This window comes from Struthio camelus, chromosome 5 (genome assembly GCF_040807025.1).
Source record: "Struthio camelus isolate bStrCam1 chromosome 5, bStrCam1.hap1, whole genome shotgun sequence".
In the NCBI taxonomy this organism is placed as follows: domain Eukaryota; kingdom Metazoa; phylum Chordata; class Aves; order Struthioniformes; family Struthionidae; genus Struthio; species Struthio camelus.
In genome coordinates, this window is record NC_090946.1 from 77,560,132 (window position 1) to 77,577,596 (window position 17,465).

The 17,465-nt window shown below is 47.2% G+C and overlaps 1 protein-coding gene across 1 annotated transcript in view; it reads left to right on the plus strand.

Moving 5' to 3' along the window:
- RTN1 (reticulon 1) overlaps window positions 1-17,465 on the plus strand; it is a 121,474-nt gene that overhangs the window by 101,993 nt on the left and 2,016 nt on the right. Inside the window, exons 4-8 of the mRNA XM_068947392.1 lie at window positions 14,085-14,292; window positions 15,417-15,555; window positions 16,552-16,621; window positions 17,011-17,057; window positions 17,160-17,218. Coding sequence (XP_068803493.1) covers window positions 14,085-14,292; window positions 15,417-15,555; window positions 16,552-16,621; window positions 17,011-17,057; window positions 17,160-17,218 — 523 coding nt within the window. The remainder of the gene's footprint in view (window positions 1-14,084; window positions 14,293-15,416; window positions 15,556-16,551; window positions 16,622-17,010; window positions 17,058-17,159; window positions 17,219-17,465) is intronic.

A 17,465-nucleotide genomic window follows, 5' to 3' on the forward strand; every position in this document is an offset into this window, starting at 1 on the left:
CATTACACCAGCGGGCTCCACAATTATTAGGGAGAGTGCACGCTTTTTCACCATTTGTCCCATACAGCAGCACTCTCGTACTGCAGGTCCTCCTCTGTCCAGCATTTGGAGGCAGTGAGAGGTGGTAGCGTTCATAACCCCGTGCCCGAAGGAGGGTCCTGCTCGCTCTGCCCGGCACCCCAGCGCGGCAGGGCTTTGCGGGTGTCGCGCCGATGGGGCCGGGGGCAGGAGAGCAGTGATTTCCCGGCGGGGTGGGTACTCCGCGCTTCCCTTGTGCCTGTCTCTGGGAGAGCTTTGAAGAGAAGAGCAAGGCAGGCAAGACCAGCTCTTGCCCTTGCTTTTCTCCTGGCTGCTCCCCAGCCGGGCAGGGGAGAGGGAGGCATCAAAGCCAGAGTGTTGAGGGGAGGGGGAAAATCTGTCCCTCGTGAAAAACGGAGAAAACTCCAGATTTCATCACAACTCTGAAGAAATTTCTGGAACAGGAATAGTCACAACGAGGCAGAAACAGCGCTCTTCTCCTCCCCCCCCCCCCCCGGCAACGGCACCCACACCCAATTTGTCTTTATTTCCTCGCCGCCGCGTTGCCTTTTAACCATCGCCGGTGGTTTCGGGAGGCTCCGGCCAGGACGGGCGCCGCATCCTCCTTTTTTTTTTTTTTTTGTCCTTTTCCTCCCGAGGAGCCCCCGCTCCCTGGGGCCGGCACATCGCCGTGCTGATTTGCTGCAGTGGAGACCGCAGAGCGTGCGCTCTGCCCTCCCACCCCCCCGCCGCCGCCGCCGCCGCCGCCGCCGCCCGCCGCCCGCCGCCCGCGCCGCTCGCAGCCGCAGCCCGCAGCAGAGCGGCGAGACGGCCGCGATGCCCGGCCGCTAACCCCCTGCCTCCCAGCCAGCGACCGGCAGCTCCTCGCCCACCACCCCCCCCCCAACCACCACCACCATCCCCGCCGCCGAGATGCAAGCCAGTGCCGACTCCACCAAGATGGACTGTCTCTGGAGCAGCTGGAAATGTCAGGGTATTCTCTCTGTTCTGGTGTTGCATGCCCGGCAGGACTTGCATGGGAGAGGAGGCAAAGGCAGGATCCAGCCGTTCGCGCGTTGTTCACCTGTGGGCCTTTTGCATGCTGTTTTCTCCCCCCTCCCCGTGAAGCTTTTCTTTGGGGTAATTTAAGACAGAAGCCCTTGTTTCGCTCCTCTGAATGTGTTTCTCCAGCTGTTTCCGCCTAAAAGCATCCCGGATGACAGGACCCTGCTTCTCACCTTACAGCTCATTTCCAAAGCATCCACCCTTGCAGGCAGCGATGCCTCCCCTCCTCCCTGACCGTCCCTGTTGCTCTGCCGCTGGCATGATTTCATCCCTTTCGGGCTTTAGCAAAGCCGAGCGATTGCGGATTTGCGCCGGCCGGGGCTCCCGAGGGCTGGAGGCGACGGTGCCGGGCGCCGCGGCGCATCCAGCCCACGGACACACCCAGGGCGAGGGCTTAGCCCGGCGCCGACACAAAGAAAACGCAGCTCCGGCGAGAAACGCGATGGCAACGGAGGCTGCCGGGGCATCGCCGCCCGCTGCGCCCTTTGCTGCACAGCCGCCTGTATTCTATTTTATTTTATTTTATTGTTTTGGGGAAAAAAAAAAAAGCCTCTGCTGCTCTTCCGAGCGAGCCGGTCGGCATCAAAACGCCGCGGTGACTCGGTGCGCTGCCGCGCAGCCGGGGGGGGGGGGGGGGGCGCAGGAGCGGTCGCGGCTGCTTTGCGCGCAAGGGCGCATTTTGCGCGGGTGCGTGTGGGCGCGGGGTGGGGCTGGCCCCCTTCCCGGCCGCCTCGGACCGCTTTGCAGCCATTTTTAGGCGGCTTCACGCTTATCCAGCAAGCATCCCGCCTTTGTTTCGGCGGGGCAGATTGCAGGGGGCAAAAAAAGCTAGCGGCCGAGCCCGACGTCTGCTCCAGGCGGGCTTAGCTTGGTGGGGCGCCTTGATTTTAAGATGCGTGTTTACTCTGACTAGGCAGTACGTGATGCGGATGCTCAGGGTAGCATCCCTGGGAGAGAGGGAGCGGAGCAGCATCTCACTCACGGGGCCAGGGCGCTTTCGGGCAGAGAGCCTCCTAACCGCTCCTAAGCACGACAGCAGCCAGGAGACCTTCCCAGCGTGATTTTTGGGGGGAGAGGAGGGCGGTGGGAGGCAAAGCAGAGAGCCTTCGGCCAGACGCGGTCGTCCGCAGGGAGCTTGGGATTTTTGGCGAGCCGAGTTGGGCACCTAGTTGCGTTCAGGGGCTGAGGGGTTTTGTCTCCAAGATGAGTCGCTGGGAAGCAAACAGGGGCGCCTGGTAAAGGCCAGGCGCCCGCGGCGCGGGGCTTCGCCCGCCGCGAGCAGGGGCCGGGGGTTTGTGCAGCGTCGTGCAGGAGCGGGAGAGCGACGCGCAAAGTTCAGGGCGTCTTGTCGTCCTAGCTTTGCGCATGAATTTCCATGTTAGGTGGGGTTTTGTTTGTTTGTTTGTTTGTTTTCCTGGTGACGGAAGAGGCTGAATGTTCTGCTGATTCTTGTGAAAAACGTGAATTTGCTGAGTCAGGTGGTTGAGCCTGCCTGTATTTAGAGACAGACTAAGGCTTTTCCATTTTTATCAGGAAAAAAAGGCTATATTTATTCATAAACGTAAAAACAAGGGGACAACAAAGGGCATGCTGCTATTGCTTAATTAATAATTAATAATAATAGTAAGCTTCCTCTCCTTCTGTGGTCTGCTTTTTGAAACCAAGAGGTAGATTTGCTGAAAATTGAATGACACAATATGCCCCATGCTAATCTGAAAACAAAAAAAACCCAGAAAAAATCGACGCAGCTGGAATAAATCACTTACCTCACTTCCACATCATTTGCATATCCTTTTCTTTTTCTTGGGTGGTGCTTTATGCTTTCAAAACGATCCTGCAGAAAACACAGAACAGTCACAGAATATTATTTCTGCCTGGAAATTTCTTTGATCAATTCTAGATAAAATAGGAAGGAATTTAAAATTCAGAGGACTAAAGACTGGTTTTCATTGATTTTTTTAATATCTATTATTCATGCAGTCTCTGTGTCAACCCAGAACATCAGCTTCGTGAAAACCTGAAACTGTATAATTTTGCCAGCTTTATTAATTAGCAGTAGAATCATTGATTCCTTTCTAGAAACTTTTAATATGGCTGTGAATGTAACAAATGTAGATATAGACCTCAGCAAATACTGAAAGGAGTTGAAATAGTGAAAATACAGTGTTGAGGTTAACATTACTTTTAATGCATAAATAGTCAAGCCTGCAACTAACTACATCTCTGGTTTGCCCTTGTAGTATTTATAATTGGTGTAAAACTGGCAGGGATCCTGACAAGGTGCAGGGACACTGGGTGGAGCTTTGGCTTTGCCCAACTAAACCTGCGTAGCATTACTTTCTTCGCAGTGAAGCAGTCTATGCTGTTATAGATCATTTAAAAACACTGCTGTGTGTGTTTTGCCTACCCATCCTGCAAGAACAGCATGATTAGGTCAATGATAAATCATGATATCACCCCTCAGGGAGAGCAGGGGAGTAATTCTCCCCTGCTGGGCATATGCTCCATTCAAAATATTATCATAGGAGGCTTTGGGGAATTGCAAGCAACCTCCATGCTCAAGTCAGCTGTCGCAGTGGACATGATGCATTGAAGTAGGCTGGGACAGAGCCATGCTTTATGCATGACAGTGCAGAGGAACGCATCCGATGGGGCCTGCTGATTGAGGTGGGCCTCTGTATAATAACATACAGCCGGCACCAGCAGCATGACTGGTCTCCCTGGAGGGAGCTGCAGGATGCGGTGCACCCTCAGGCTCGGTGGCCGGATTGGGTCTCCGTGCTGTCCACGGGCACTCAGCCCAGCTTGCAGGACTTGCCACAGTGTGGCTTGCTGGACAGTAACTGGTTGCCCCCCCCCCCCAGCTCACTGCCGCTACTTAACATCAGCTTACTGGTCTCCAGGGCCGTTTCACTCTTCTGCTGCTTCTGCACACCAGCTCCTGGGCAGCCATGAATGATGCAGTCCTTCCTGCAACTTCACCCTCCTATGAGAGTTCTTAAGAAAGAAAATCTGGGGCCTGTGAATTGTTCAAAGAAATGACCCCAAATATTATCCACACTATAATTACAATTTAATGTGGAAAAGGACTGCAGATTTCATCGAATCTGTCTAGCTTGCATAACTCCACTGGAAAAGTGTTATTGTATAGTGGTTTTGGTGGCAGCTGTTTTCACAGATCCAGCTTCCTAGCTTGATTAATGTATCAACTGGTTTCTAAAGGGTGCTGAGAAGCTATAGCATTGATTCCCTCATGGCAGTGTTCCCCACTTTAAGACTAATGGAGATGTTCAATGGCAAAAACGTGGATGTGTCTTTCTAATGTGTAGTCTTATTGACGATTCGTAAGTCCATCTAATTGTAGCTGTTAGCATGAAAGTATAATTTCAGTCAGTCGGTACCTTCAGCGCTGAAAATGTTATGCACTGAGCTGAGATCAAACTGTCTAGCTTCAAATGAGCTCTCTCTGGCTGCAACAGCTAAGGATCTGTTCCAGGAGTTGGATCTTGTGTTGGACTTAAGGCAGACCTAAAATCTTGGAACAAAGTCATTATCTGATGTAACTACTTTAGCAAATGTTTCCACAAAACTACACTTAAACTTATGGAGAATTGGCACTGTAGCTAGAGTGGCACTCTGATGCCAGCACATTCATTCTTCTATCTCAGCTTCGTGCTACTGTGGTTATCATTGTGTTACTAGAAGAGGAGAGATGGCTCTGTCCTGATCCCAAACCTGGAGAAAGGTGGCAGTTCACATGAGAAATATCGCCTTCAGCAAAACAGCTTTGTGTGGAATAGGTTTGTGCGCATTAGCAAAATTTGTATGGCAAAAGATGTAGTGGTGGGCGCCAATAGGCGCCTTCCTGCAGGGCTGCTGCACAGCATCTCCTGGAGCTCTCGCCTAAAGGGCTGGATTTTGGCAGTGACAACATGGATGTGTCTGAGCAGAAACCTCTCCATTTGCATAGGCAATGTCCCGAAAGGAGGAAGAAGATGATGCCTTCCAAAACACCCAATTTAAACCAGTCTTCAGATGGCTCCCTTAGTCATCTCCTCAGTGGGGAAAATGAAGCCAAATTTCCCTTGGATTATCCCATGTTAGGCTAAATTCAGAGCTCAAACTTGCTGGGCTTTTTTTTCCTAATAATTTCCAGTCACATTAATCATAAACTAGGAGGTAACTCGAATGATATTTTTAAAATATCTATAGGATTAATATCTTCTTTGTTCTAGAATGATTGATTTTTATTTAATAAATAAATTAATACTGGAGCCAATAACTTAGACTACACTGATGAAAGACAGTGCAAACAAAGACACTCGTCATTCAGAGCGCACGTTTCTAGGTGCCCTTCAGTACCTCCAGGGCTCTCAGTGATGCTTTCCTATTATCACTGAGATGTTTCTCAAAATGCCAGATGATTCAATCAAGCACATCCCCATGGATGGCAATAGGATGCAAGATCAAGAGCTCAAAGTTAGGGACAAACTCTCTTGCATTGTTTTACTACCAACCATCCCGAAAAACACCCTGGCCTAGGTGGTATCAAAAAATCAGTGAGATTTTGATAGCTCTGCTAAAATGTGCTCTGTACACCTGCTCCGTCATATCTGAAAGTAAATCTTTTTTTTTTCTTTTACAAATAGATGTACAGTATTCTTTCATTGCTAGAACAAGGAGGAAATTCCTCTGAAGTAAGATTGTTTTGAGATGTTACCTGATGAGTAATTTAAACTCTTGCAAGAGGGTGATGATGGGCCTACAGCTGAAAGCAACGCTGGAGGGCTCCTTTTGCTTTCATCAGGTTGCTGGGAAGTTTAACTCGGTGTTTGGTGGAACTGCTTTGGCATTAAAAGGGATGTTCTTCCCATGTCGTATTGAATTCTCGCAACTGAAGTGGACCTGAGCCATTAATTTTGAAAGTCTGCAGGTTTTTTTTAAAAAAAAGGTCTTACAGCCTCTTTCATGTGAAAAGAAAACCAAACCCACAATAGACTTGTGTGCGGAGCAGTTGCAGGGCTGATTTTTATTGTCAGCCCTCTCGTACATTCTTCTGTCTACCTAAGCCTGCTCTCGTGCCTCACCTAAGGCAATCTTTTTTTTTTTTTTTTTAATGAGCAATATGGGGACCATTGATAGGAATAAGGATCTTGGGGATCTTGGAGACAGGAGAAGGGTATGATCTAGAGGGCATCCCAAAGCAAGACTTTCTCCATGTGCTTTGTATCAACATACTGTGTGTGGTGTCCAGAGCTGCAGTCTTACCCTGTGTGAAACCCTGCCTCTCTGGAACACCTGTGTAAGAGGTGATGCTCATTGATGTGAGGGTTTGTCTTTCTATTGTCTTGGTAACACAAGTTACTGAGCTCAAAGACTAAGCCAGGCACTGAAAACTGTTGCTCTGAAAGACATTTTTAAGCCATCTGGCTTGTCCAAAGTCCCTGGTCCTATCCCTGCTCTGGGTCACCTTTCACCAAAGTTTGGTGAGCAAAGGGTTGAGTCTTGGGGCAGAGGGATGGTAAAGTTATAAAGCTGGACTGAGGACAGGTTGATCATGGACAGTGTGTGTACAAGAGGATGAAATACGGAGAACCTCCACAGGGCTGGAGGTGAAGAATAAGGAGGGATTTCTCCTAAAACAGCGCAGATATTCTGTCTCAGCTCTGCTGTTCATTGGAGCAGTCTCCTGAAAGCACCAGACTGCTCATTACAAGTTGTATCTGTCTGTATTACTTTTGAGTCAGATCTGTTGAGGGCAGGGGAGCAACAACCATGTTGGATCCTCCACTGGAGAGAAGAGAGAAAGCCTGGCCCTGCAGCCTGGGGCAAAAGCTTCCTATGGGAAGGATTTGCTGGCAATGCAATACCTGCACATCACTAAAACTGCATTTTAATTTCCCCGTGTGATGTGGCAAGCTCATTACCTTATCCTTGTGCTCAGGTAGATGTGGAGGATCTGTACCTGGGCCTCGTAATGCAGTAGGCAAAAGGATGGGTTCGTTGAAGTTGGTGGGAGAAATACCACTGACTTCATGGGCAACATGCTTTCGTCTCTCTTCTCTGATCCTGGTAACACACATGCATTTGTGTATGTATCTATCCCCACCTTGACAAAGACATACATGTATGAAGGTATGTTGCTTTCATGGTATACTTCCACCTTTTTTATCAATATATGATGAGAAAGCTAAGAGGTGCATCTCGGTCTGTTTGATTATGTGCTTTGCTGTAGCCCTGAGGTGTCCAGCTTTGGTAAGAAGTGGAGTTAGAGGCTTTCGCGAGCTTCATCAAACCCTAAACTGAAATTTCCTTGAGTGTGAATGGTATTTACTGCTGTTCAGAGACTCATCTCTAGTAGTAATATTTCTGTCAAATATTTGTTGTGACAAATGCTATAAACTAACAAAACTGCCTTTGTTAGTTTCCTGAGTTAGGTTTCCTGAGTTGTTCACTGCCAGGAGGCCTGAGAAATGAATCATGGGGTTTGTATATAGAATTAAAGGCTGTTTTCTCATTTCTCATTAGCAATACTATTACATAGGGAATGAAGCTGAACAAACCTATTGATTTTTATCTCCTAGGGAGTCCTAGGGGAACCTGTGTTGTGGGGAGGGCAGTTCGATCAGGGTGTTGCCAGTATGCTGTAGAGAGTGTAGCCTTTTAGTTGATCCTCAAGGCCCGTGGGTCACATTTGAAAGCTGGTCACAAGGTTTTTGCACACACTTTTTGTTCTGAATCCTGTGGTAAATGCTGCCCTCCTGCATATTTATTTCTCAGACAGTTGTGTGCAGTAGAGGAAAAACTTTGCAAAGGCAAAAGGAGAAGAAAGAATAGCGATTTTCAGGGGAAGGATGGGAGAAACTATGGAAGATGTAAAGTTGTCCAATCTGTGCACAGTTGATCTTCATTGATTTTCATCTTAAAATGTTCACTTTCAGACAGGGAATTGAAAGATTCCCCTTTATCTTAAAACAGTTTTTTTTCCAAAGAATAATCATGCAGGAGTCTGAAGGTGGGAGGACATTTTAGCTGTAAGTCAGTTCGGATTCCCGATTCTCCATCTGGGATCCCCTCCCCGGGTGGGACAGAGCCCAGAAGACTTGGGCTGCCACTGCTCCACATCGTGATGCTTCTGGAGACCCCATAAACTGCAGGAGCCCAGTTCTCAGGTTTCCACCGGGGCCCCGAGGGCTATTGATTCAGGAGCGTTACTCCTTAATCCACCTTGACTGTCCCAAGCCTTTCACCCCTTGCATCCAGCACTGCTCACCCCAGGCCCCAGGTCTGTCTTCTGGCTTTTGTGATGCCAAATATCCATTTTTGGCTGAAAGCCGTGACACGAGCTGGGAGACCTTTCAGGCGTTGTACTCAAGAGTTGTTCCTTGCTGGCACAAACATTGCTTGCTGCTGCTCTAACTTATTTTTTTAGTGATTACTCTTAACTTGTGCCACAAGCACTAATATTTATCTTCTACTCATATCAATGGATGTGTGCTTGTATTAGCGGCTGTATAGGAGGGCTTACCTCTGTGGATCGTTAGTCTAGGACTTGGCACAGAATGGAGAACTTAGATTAGTTTAATAAGATGAGATGTTACTGTAAATTGTAGCTGAGACAGTAACTGGCACCCCTGAAAGCTTTTTCTTACAAATTCAAGGCTACTTCAGCAACATGTTACAAGTTATGCAGTCTGGTTAAAAAATTATGGACAGGCGATGCTTTCAAGTAAATAGCTCATCAGATGTTTCTGTCTAGAATAACTCTTCAAAGAAAGAGTTCCAGTCTGCTGCTTCCAGTCTGCAGCATTGCTGTCTTAGCGATCGCTGGCAGGTCCCCCTTAATAAATATAAACAGTTTTGAGTCTGAGGTTGTTCTGGCAAAAACTGGAGTCCTTTTATACCTCCACAAACAAACCAGGGCTCTGGTGCATTGTACCAGAATGAAATGCAAAGCGACCAAATGAAAGACTATGACACCCTCCTTGCAGAAGGTTAAAAGGAGATCATGGAAAGCTACAACTGAACAGCTTGTGCATGTTAATGGCCGTGGCCAGGATTTTAGAGTTGTGATTTTCAAAAGAGAATTAAGGTACCCAAATCCCAGTGAAACTGAGTCCACTTTCAGTGCCTGTCACCCTAAAACTTGCTTGCAAATCCCAGCTGCAAACCTGAGGTGCTCTAAAGCTTGTCGTTTTGTCTGTTTAAAATATATCCCGCCTAGCCGGTCAGATTGACCTGCTGTCAGATTGCATGCACGTCACATATCAATAGCCTCACATGGCACCAGCCTCTTGCTTCATGCATATTCAGTGTGTGTTTTTGAGAATCATGCCATTGTAGTTGGGGCTGGGCAGTCACACACACACACACACACACACACATGCACACAACACACACACCCCATCTGCAACACACTCGGGGCTTGCTGGACCCTCACCTACACCAGGGCTTTTATTCTTTCCCTATAGGGGAATTTGTCACTGAGGATTGGCCAGGGAATCTAATTACTTTGTTGTTAATTTATCCTGGGAAGGATTCCCCCTCCTTCTGTCTAATTTATCTGGGGAACTTTGTTACCCACATTAGAGTCAAACTCGAAGCCTGTCCCAGTGTGGGGCCAGTGTGCGCTGGCAAGTGGCTCTGCAGGGTATATGCAAAGATGAGCAGCTCCAGCACAGCTCCAGGCCCTGCTGTGCTCGTAGTTAACATGTCCCCGCACGCTGAACATGCCAGTTTGAGCCTGGGTGATCAGCTCCGTGGTGGATAGAGGAAGGGGCATGGGCATTTATGGGCAGCTGTTCTTCGCCAAAGACAAAAGCCACCATCTGTATTTTGTAACCTGTTGGAGGGCAGTAAACTCATAGGGCCAGCAAGTGTCTGAGGGAGTTGTTTGCTGTCTGAATCAGGTTTATATGAGTACAGAACTGGACTGAACTCAAAACAATTGTATGAAAATGGCCGGTAGCCTCATCTTTCATTTTTGTTTCCCTTCAGGGTAAAAAAAAAAAAGGGGATGCAGAGCAGGTTGATGCAGGTGGTACTTGGTTCACCTGATGAGGGACAAAATTCTTCATTGCTCTGCCCCTGGTATCTGTGTATAATGCCAAGCACTGATGTGGCAGGTACTTCGCTCTGGTGAAAGCAATTGGAGGAGGAGATGGTAGCCAGAGGAGAAAGGCAAAGGATCCCAGCCAGGGCTACCTGCTACATCTGTGGCCAGGTTGCTGCCCATGAGACTCCTATAATTCTCAGCTGTGTTAATGAGGTAATCTGAGGTCTCCACTGCAGCGTGGCTTGGTGTGAGCAGTCCTGGTGCTGGTTAGTGCATCCATACCCCTTCTTGCTTCCCCTTGCCCTCTGCACTGGAGTCGTAGCCATGGGGAAAAGCTTCTCCCTGTGGTTAGAGGTGGGTTTCTGCTCTCAGATGGGGCATCCAGGACCAGCTGGCGCAGTCCCTGCTCCAGCTCCTGCTCCTTGTGCTCTTTCCACTGAGCTCCGACACCCAGTGGGTGACACTGGGTGGGAGATGAGCAGATTGGAGACTGCGTAGAAGTGGGTGCGTGGCCCTGAGCTGCGCTCAGCCCCGCTGCTGGGCAGTCCTCAGGTGTTCAAGGTTGACCCCAGAGGGGATCACGCTGGCTTCTGTACCCTCTGCTCACCTTAAAGGGAGATTGTGTTTATTTAAGGAAACAGAGGACAAACATAAAGTAAAAAGCCTTTGAAGTGACTGGTATTGTAACTGAAGAAACAAGCATAGCTCTGACGCACAGGTGTTTTAAGCAGTGTTTAAATTCCAGAGGAAATGATACAGCTCAGATCTCTGAGGCCTGTTGGCACAAAAATTGCTTGCTCCAGGGCAGGACTGTAGCTAGACCCCACCACACTCCACCTTTTCCTAGCTCCAGGCTCTGGATCAGGGAGATGCTGCAGGGGCCAAATGGCTTGCCTTGAGGCACTCAGCTTTCATCCCAGTTTGCTTCCTTTACCCTCTCTCCTTCACTCTTCTTCCCCTTCCCACAGATCCATCAGGTTCACATCCCTTCTGCACTGCCTTTTGCAAGGCGGTTGGGCTCATCACCTTGTCCTGAAGGCAGAGGAGGAATGGCAGCAGGAGTAGCGAGTCCTGCCCGAACTGCTGGACAGTGCAGCACTACGGCAGCTCTGCACCCCTGCGAGGGAGGAGGTGGACTTGGCTCCTGCCTCCGAATATCCTCACAGACCCACTGCAGCTGGTGGGAGGGCATATACATAAAAAATCTTTAAGCCCGTACCTCCCTCCTCTGTGTTGTCTGTGATGAGGTTTTCCAACCAGTATTTGGCACGTAATTTTTCCATGAGCACGGGAATGTTTGCGTCAAGGCTCAAAGCCACAGGATACCTCTCTCCCAGGTCTCACTTGGCTGGCAAAGGGAACCAGCTGTCTCCTCTCTCACGCCTGCCCAGATCCCCAGAACTGTGTCATTTGGTCTCTGTCCATCTTGCTCTGATTTGTGGCGAGCCTTTCTTTAACTGATACGGCTTAGTAAATATTCCAGTAACTTCATGGCAGAAAGGTGCAGCTTGCAGAACATACGAGTACCCAGTCAAGGTCTGTGTTGAGCCACTCAGCATCCTTCTTACTGAGGAGAATGAAAACATGCACTCCGGCAAATCGGTGTGAGAATACAGCCCATTTCCAGCCTACGGAAATAGGAGGCAGAAGATCCTAGAAAGAAAGAGAGAGGGCTTATTTGCTCACTTTGGGTCTTATCTTCAGTTGGTATAAACTCAGGGAACTCCACTGAAGTGGGCTTTCTTATTTTTGGCTCAGCTCTCATCTTGCTGCTTGTCTATTGCCTACCTCCTAATGTTTTCCCTTGCTGCTTGGTCTTTTTCTTTCGTCAGCAGATACGGTCTATGTGCAGCATTCTGAGCTAGCTCATCTGTGCTCGTTGCGTTTATTGTGAATGTATTGTGAGACGTGATATATAAGTATCTCCAAAAAGTGAGATTTGCATGAATTTCCAGTTGTGTTCTCAGATAGAGAACTTTTTAAGTATAAAAAATGGCCAGGCTTTGAATAATATCATTTGCTCAAATGCACCCTGATGAAAAGAAATAGGTTGCAGAATTTTCAGTGCATTCGCTGAAAAAAGAGTAGGGCAAATGGTAAGAACCATTCACTTGTGCTCTGGATGCCACTTTGTGCAGACAGTTTGTGAATCCCGCACTCCAACCCTGCAACACTGTAAGCAATCTGTTGAACACTGGCTGTATGCATCAGAGAACAGTTGGGTCTGCTACTAACCCCCCCAAAGCAGAGGCATGCTCTGGCTATGTCGTAACAGCATTCCCCAATCCATGCTTTTTGGTTTCTGCAGGAAGGAAAACTGGGCATATAGCTAGAAACACACTCTGGCCTGGTTTCTGATTTGCATTTTCACCACCTAGGACCGCAGCATGTGCCACCGAGCTCCCTTATTCCATGGCTTGGATGTAGTCCATACATCTGTTTAGGTGTGCTCATGATCCCATGCTGAATGCTTACGCTTAGAAATATGACAGGGTGATTATATTTTGCATATTGATGGATAATATAATAGTATGTGAGTGTTGCACAAAGGGACTAGAACTCAGTAATACAATAGCATTTTTTGCACCCAAGTGCACCGCTTTGAAAAGTAATGCTAATACATGTAATAGTAATGAGTAATAGCTCATTGACTCAAGACAAACATGCTGTGGTGACTCACACTTCTTGGGAGATTAGATGATAAGAGCTACTACATTGGATTAATTTTGTTTGTTTTTGTATTTGTGAATTTTCTTTGGACAGATTGCAATTTTTCTGAATTGCTCTTTGTTCAGAATGATTTGACAAGCGGCAGCTATGAAAAACGTTTGGCTGGTGTTTTGTTCAAGCTGTTCATGGTGACTTGTTCAGTGAACAGTGTGAAATTAGAGCTGTTTTGTTTAGATTGTCATAAGCGTGATTCCTGGCTGGAGGAAGAGTCCTTTCAGAAATAGGTTACAGATGTAAATAAACTAAAGTCACCTTTGTGGACTGGATATTCAGCAAGCATTTCTTAAAATTTTGCTTTTATGACAACTTCTCCTGTCAGTAAGATTGTGTGCTAGAGTAGTCAGGAAAAAGTATACCAACCGGGTGAAAAGCCCTGTCAAAATAAACTTGTTTACAAATGCATAAACGTATTTGCTGAAAATGCTTTTCAGCATTTGCCTTGTTCTACTTAACATCTCTCATGTATCTACACTGGGGAAGTTATCTAAGATGCAGAAAGATTTTTTAAAAATATTTCTGAAATGGTCAGATTTCAAAGTAAGAGTTAGCAAAAGGGCTTCTTTTGTATTTTAAGGTCCCATCTGTAAAATGGTTTCCAACCTACCTAACCACTAAGCAGTAAAAAAAGCAAGAGCCTTTTTTTCTCTCAAAAATTTGAAAATAACACAATTATATCATCAAAATTTTCAGTGGGATACTGGCTTGTTGTGGCTAACCCCAAACTTTCTCAGGTGTCAACAACCAAAACTTGAAAATGTTTTGATCTGGAACTAAAAAATATTTGGAGATTTGGATTTGTGACAAAAATAAATCCAAAATTTTAATGTAAAGCAGGAACTTTTCCTAGTTGGAGAGTAAATAAATGCAAGTTAGGGTGAAAACGTCCATGTAACCCTAGAAAGAAGGCAAAGCCCAGTGCTCGGTTGCCTTGCTATTGCAGGAGACCCACCATGCTGCGTCTGGGGTATATTCATCCATCTTCTCAAACAGTGCAGAGGGGGGTGGTGAGACATAATACGCATGGAAAACGATTTCACACCGGTCATCAGTCTTGGTTTTCTCAGTGTATCTCTCAAGTCACTTCGCTCTCGGTGAAGTAAAATCCTGTTTAGGCTAGTGTGAGAGGGAATACCGCTCCTCCCCTTGCTTTCTTCTAAAGGCCAGCCTTAACACCGCTCCCACTCCCATGTTTAACGTCTTGGTCTTCTCTCCCCAGCTATCGATCTGTTGTACTGGCGTGACATCAAGCAGACAGGAATAGTGTTCGGGAGCCTCCTGCTGCTGCTCTTCTCCCTGACCCAGTTCAGCGTCGTCAGTGTCGTGGCCTACCTGGCCCTGGCCGGTCTCTCAGCCACCATCAGCTTCAGAATCTACAAGTCAGTCCTACAGGCCGTGCAGAAGACAGACGAGGGACATCCTTTCAAGTGAGTGCTTTGCAGGTGTGGCCAGCTGCCGTTCCTCTTGCAAAGGATTCATTCGCAGTGACAATTCAGGTTTCTCTAGCTGTGTTTTTATACCAGATACAATTCATTTTTTACTCAAAACAAGGGAAAACGTTATTTTCTATTGTCTAGTGTCTCAAGAGCCCTAAGGTCGCATTGGCTCAGATTCTGGGGAAAAAAACCACAAAAGCAATCGTCCTTTAATACCTGGGAAATTTTTGTGTGAAAGTCAAAAGATCCAGAAAATTATGAGTAAACAGAGGAAAGGAGTTTCATTAGAGCTAATGATAATACAGTATCTCTGCAAGTAGGAGGAGTATTGTTTCTGGGCACACTCCATTGAGCACGGAGGGAACTTACTTATATCTTTTCTCCAGCGCTGCTAGGTTGTGATGTGACAATATATCATCTTAGGTGATGGTAGCTCTCCTCATCCCCTGCAGGCTCCTGGCAGCTCGCTCCGGGAGAACAGCGATCCTTTCTCCTCTGCTGTGCCAATGAGTTTGTGAACCAGGTCAGGGAACTGCTCTGGTTTGCAAACACAGTCTTGAAAAAAGGTCCTGTTGGGCTGCTGTTCTTTCTTCTTTACGATCATGTCTGTGATCTGACTCACAACACGGGCCCCATGCCCAGAAGGCAGTGCATGGTGCACAGAGAGATGGAGGAGTGAAAGGCCTTAGGCCTTAGTCCAGGGTCACTGCTGGAGGCAACATGTGGCCAGAAAACAACATTAGTTCCTTCAGAGGTTGCCAGCTGGAGGCGATGTCCCATTCTGTGCTAGCAGTGTTGCAAGGAAGGTTGTGGGGAAAATCCCCTGGTTATTCACCCCTTTTATGTGGAGTAAAGAGAGAGATCCCAACAAGATGGGAGTCTGCATGGGGATGAGGCAAACTGGCCCAGCTCAGCCCGTGATCGCCTAGGAAGATGGGTTGGTGCGAGGCAGTGGTAGCATGTGCTGGTGGCTCTGTGCCTGCACTTGGAGGAACGCGTTGCTTCAGCTGCGAAAAAATGGGATCTGGGGAGGAGGGAGTGACAGAGAGAAAGGCACAAGCGTGAACAGCAGGTGAACCTGCCCGGGTTTGTAACTGAACCTGTGTTTTTGGCAGAGCCTACCTGGAGATGGAAATGAATCTTTCACAGGACCAGATTCAGAAATACACAGACTGCCTCCAGCTATATGTCAACAGCACAGTCAAAGAGCTGAGGAGACTCTTTCTCGTTCAGGACCTCGTGGATTCCTTAAAAGTAGGATTGCTTTATACATTTTCAAACCTTCTTTAGAGGAGCTAATTTAGATTTCAAAGTACTGGCTTCCTTGTGGACAGTGTCCTCATAAAAGCTAACTGTATGCACCTAGAAAGTATAAAAGTTGCTTTCTTTTTTGATGTTTAAACTGTTTGCTTTCCATAGATTAGCGATTTGGCAATCTGCACTTGAATTTAGTGATCCATAATGCAGGAGTTTTGAAAGTTTCAGGACCAGCTTAGCTCCACTTGAAGCACCTCTGAGTTACGCTTTCTGTGGCCTTGCCACAAAATGGTGTGTTGTCCTTTCTCCCTCTGTTAATCTGGACTCCTTTTAACGCTGGTGTTTCCTGGTATGGAGGAAAGTCCTCTTTCCCTTCCTTCTGTGATGGTTATTTATTTTCAGCCTTACACCAAAGCAGGTGTTCTTCAGTGCAAAGATCATTAAGAGACACCACGTGGCTCAGGTTCCTAAATTTAAAGGTATTTTGAAAATGTATCCGTCTCCCAGCCCTGAGGAATTATCAGTCTCTGGGCTTATCACAGTGGGTGTGATTAATCTGTGTGGGGTGACCTGGTGACCCCTGCCTTCATCAAAATTGGATGCTGAAACCTTCCTATTCCGTATTCGATGCAGATTCCTAAATATATGCAATTGAGCCGTGGATATATGTGAAAGCTCAGCAAGGAGGATGAGAAGCAGTGAACTGTAGAAGGGTAAATGGGGTCATGCTTCCAGAAAAAAAGTACCAGTGATTACTTTTTGCTTTTCATATGGCTGAAAAGCTTGCAGAATATTTAATTTTCCTATCTGCAGGTGACTGTAACTCTTTAAAAATCAGGGAAGAAAAGAAGTCCTTAGTTCCTAATGTACCTTACTTAACAAGTCCCTTTACACATTAAAAAGGCTAATGTGCCATTACATTAGCTAGTGAAGTGAACTCCTTTCTTCTTATGCTGACATTGGAAATGATGTAATGATCCATCTTTGATTTAGTTTGCAGTACTAATGTGGCTGCTGACTTACGTGGGAGCCCTCTTCAATGGCCTGACTCTTCTGATAATGGGTAAAAACGATCATTTCTGTTAAAATCTATTTTTAACTTTAACTCCCTGGCGATTTCTACTTAGACAAAACAGCCAATTCTTAGTGTGCCTTCCGCACAGCTAAACCGTTAACTTTTATTTCCCTTTCCAGTTAGTATTTATTACTCCCATTCCATTGTCCCTCCTGCTAGAATCAATTTATTTTTTATGGGGTTGCAGCTACTAGATCCAGAGGAATGGGAAATGCCATATTTGGGAGGCCTGAGCTACATTTGATGTTAATACAGAGATCCCTGGTGGATCAGCTGACCAAGTGGCATGATATGTGTTTGTCACTATTTGAAGTAGGTCTCCTCTCTAGAGGAATCGGATGAGCAGGAATATAACAGTGTGCTCTTTTTCTCCCCAGCTGTGGTGTCTATGTTTACTCTACCTGTTGTATATGACAAGTACCAGGTAAGTCCAGCGGCAGGGTGACGAGAGCTGTGTCGGCTGGGTGCATGGGTGGTTCTGCCTGGTTGACTGCCGACTGACTTTGTCCCCTTGTGCTCTTTGCAGGCACAGATTGATCAATACTTGGGACTTGTGCGGACCCACATAAACACTGTTGTGGCAAAGTGAGTTCAAGCAGTGACTGGACCGGAAGTCTTGCTGTGAGGTTCCTGTGCACTGGGGGTGGCTAAGAGCTGGGTGGTCCTCCAGACAATCTGCCCTGTGAATGATGTCCTCCCCTGCATGAGGGCAGGCAGGTCTCTGGAGGAACGCAGTCCTTCTCAGATGAGCGTGGACTGAGGCTGAGCTGTGGCCCTGCATCCTTCTCGCCCCTCTCCTCCCCTTTGCGGGAGCTATGGACAGAGCAGCTCT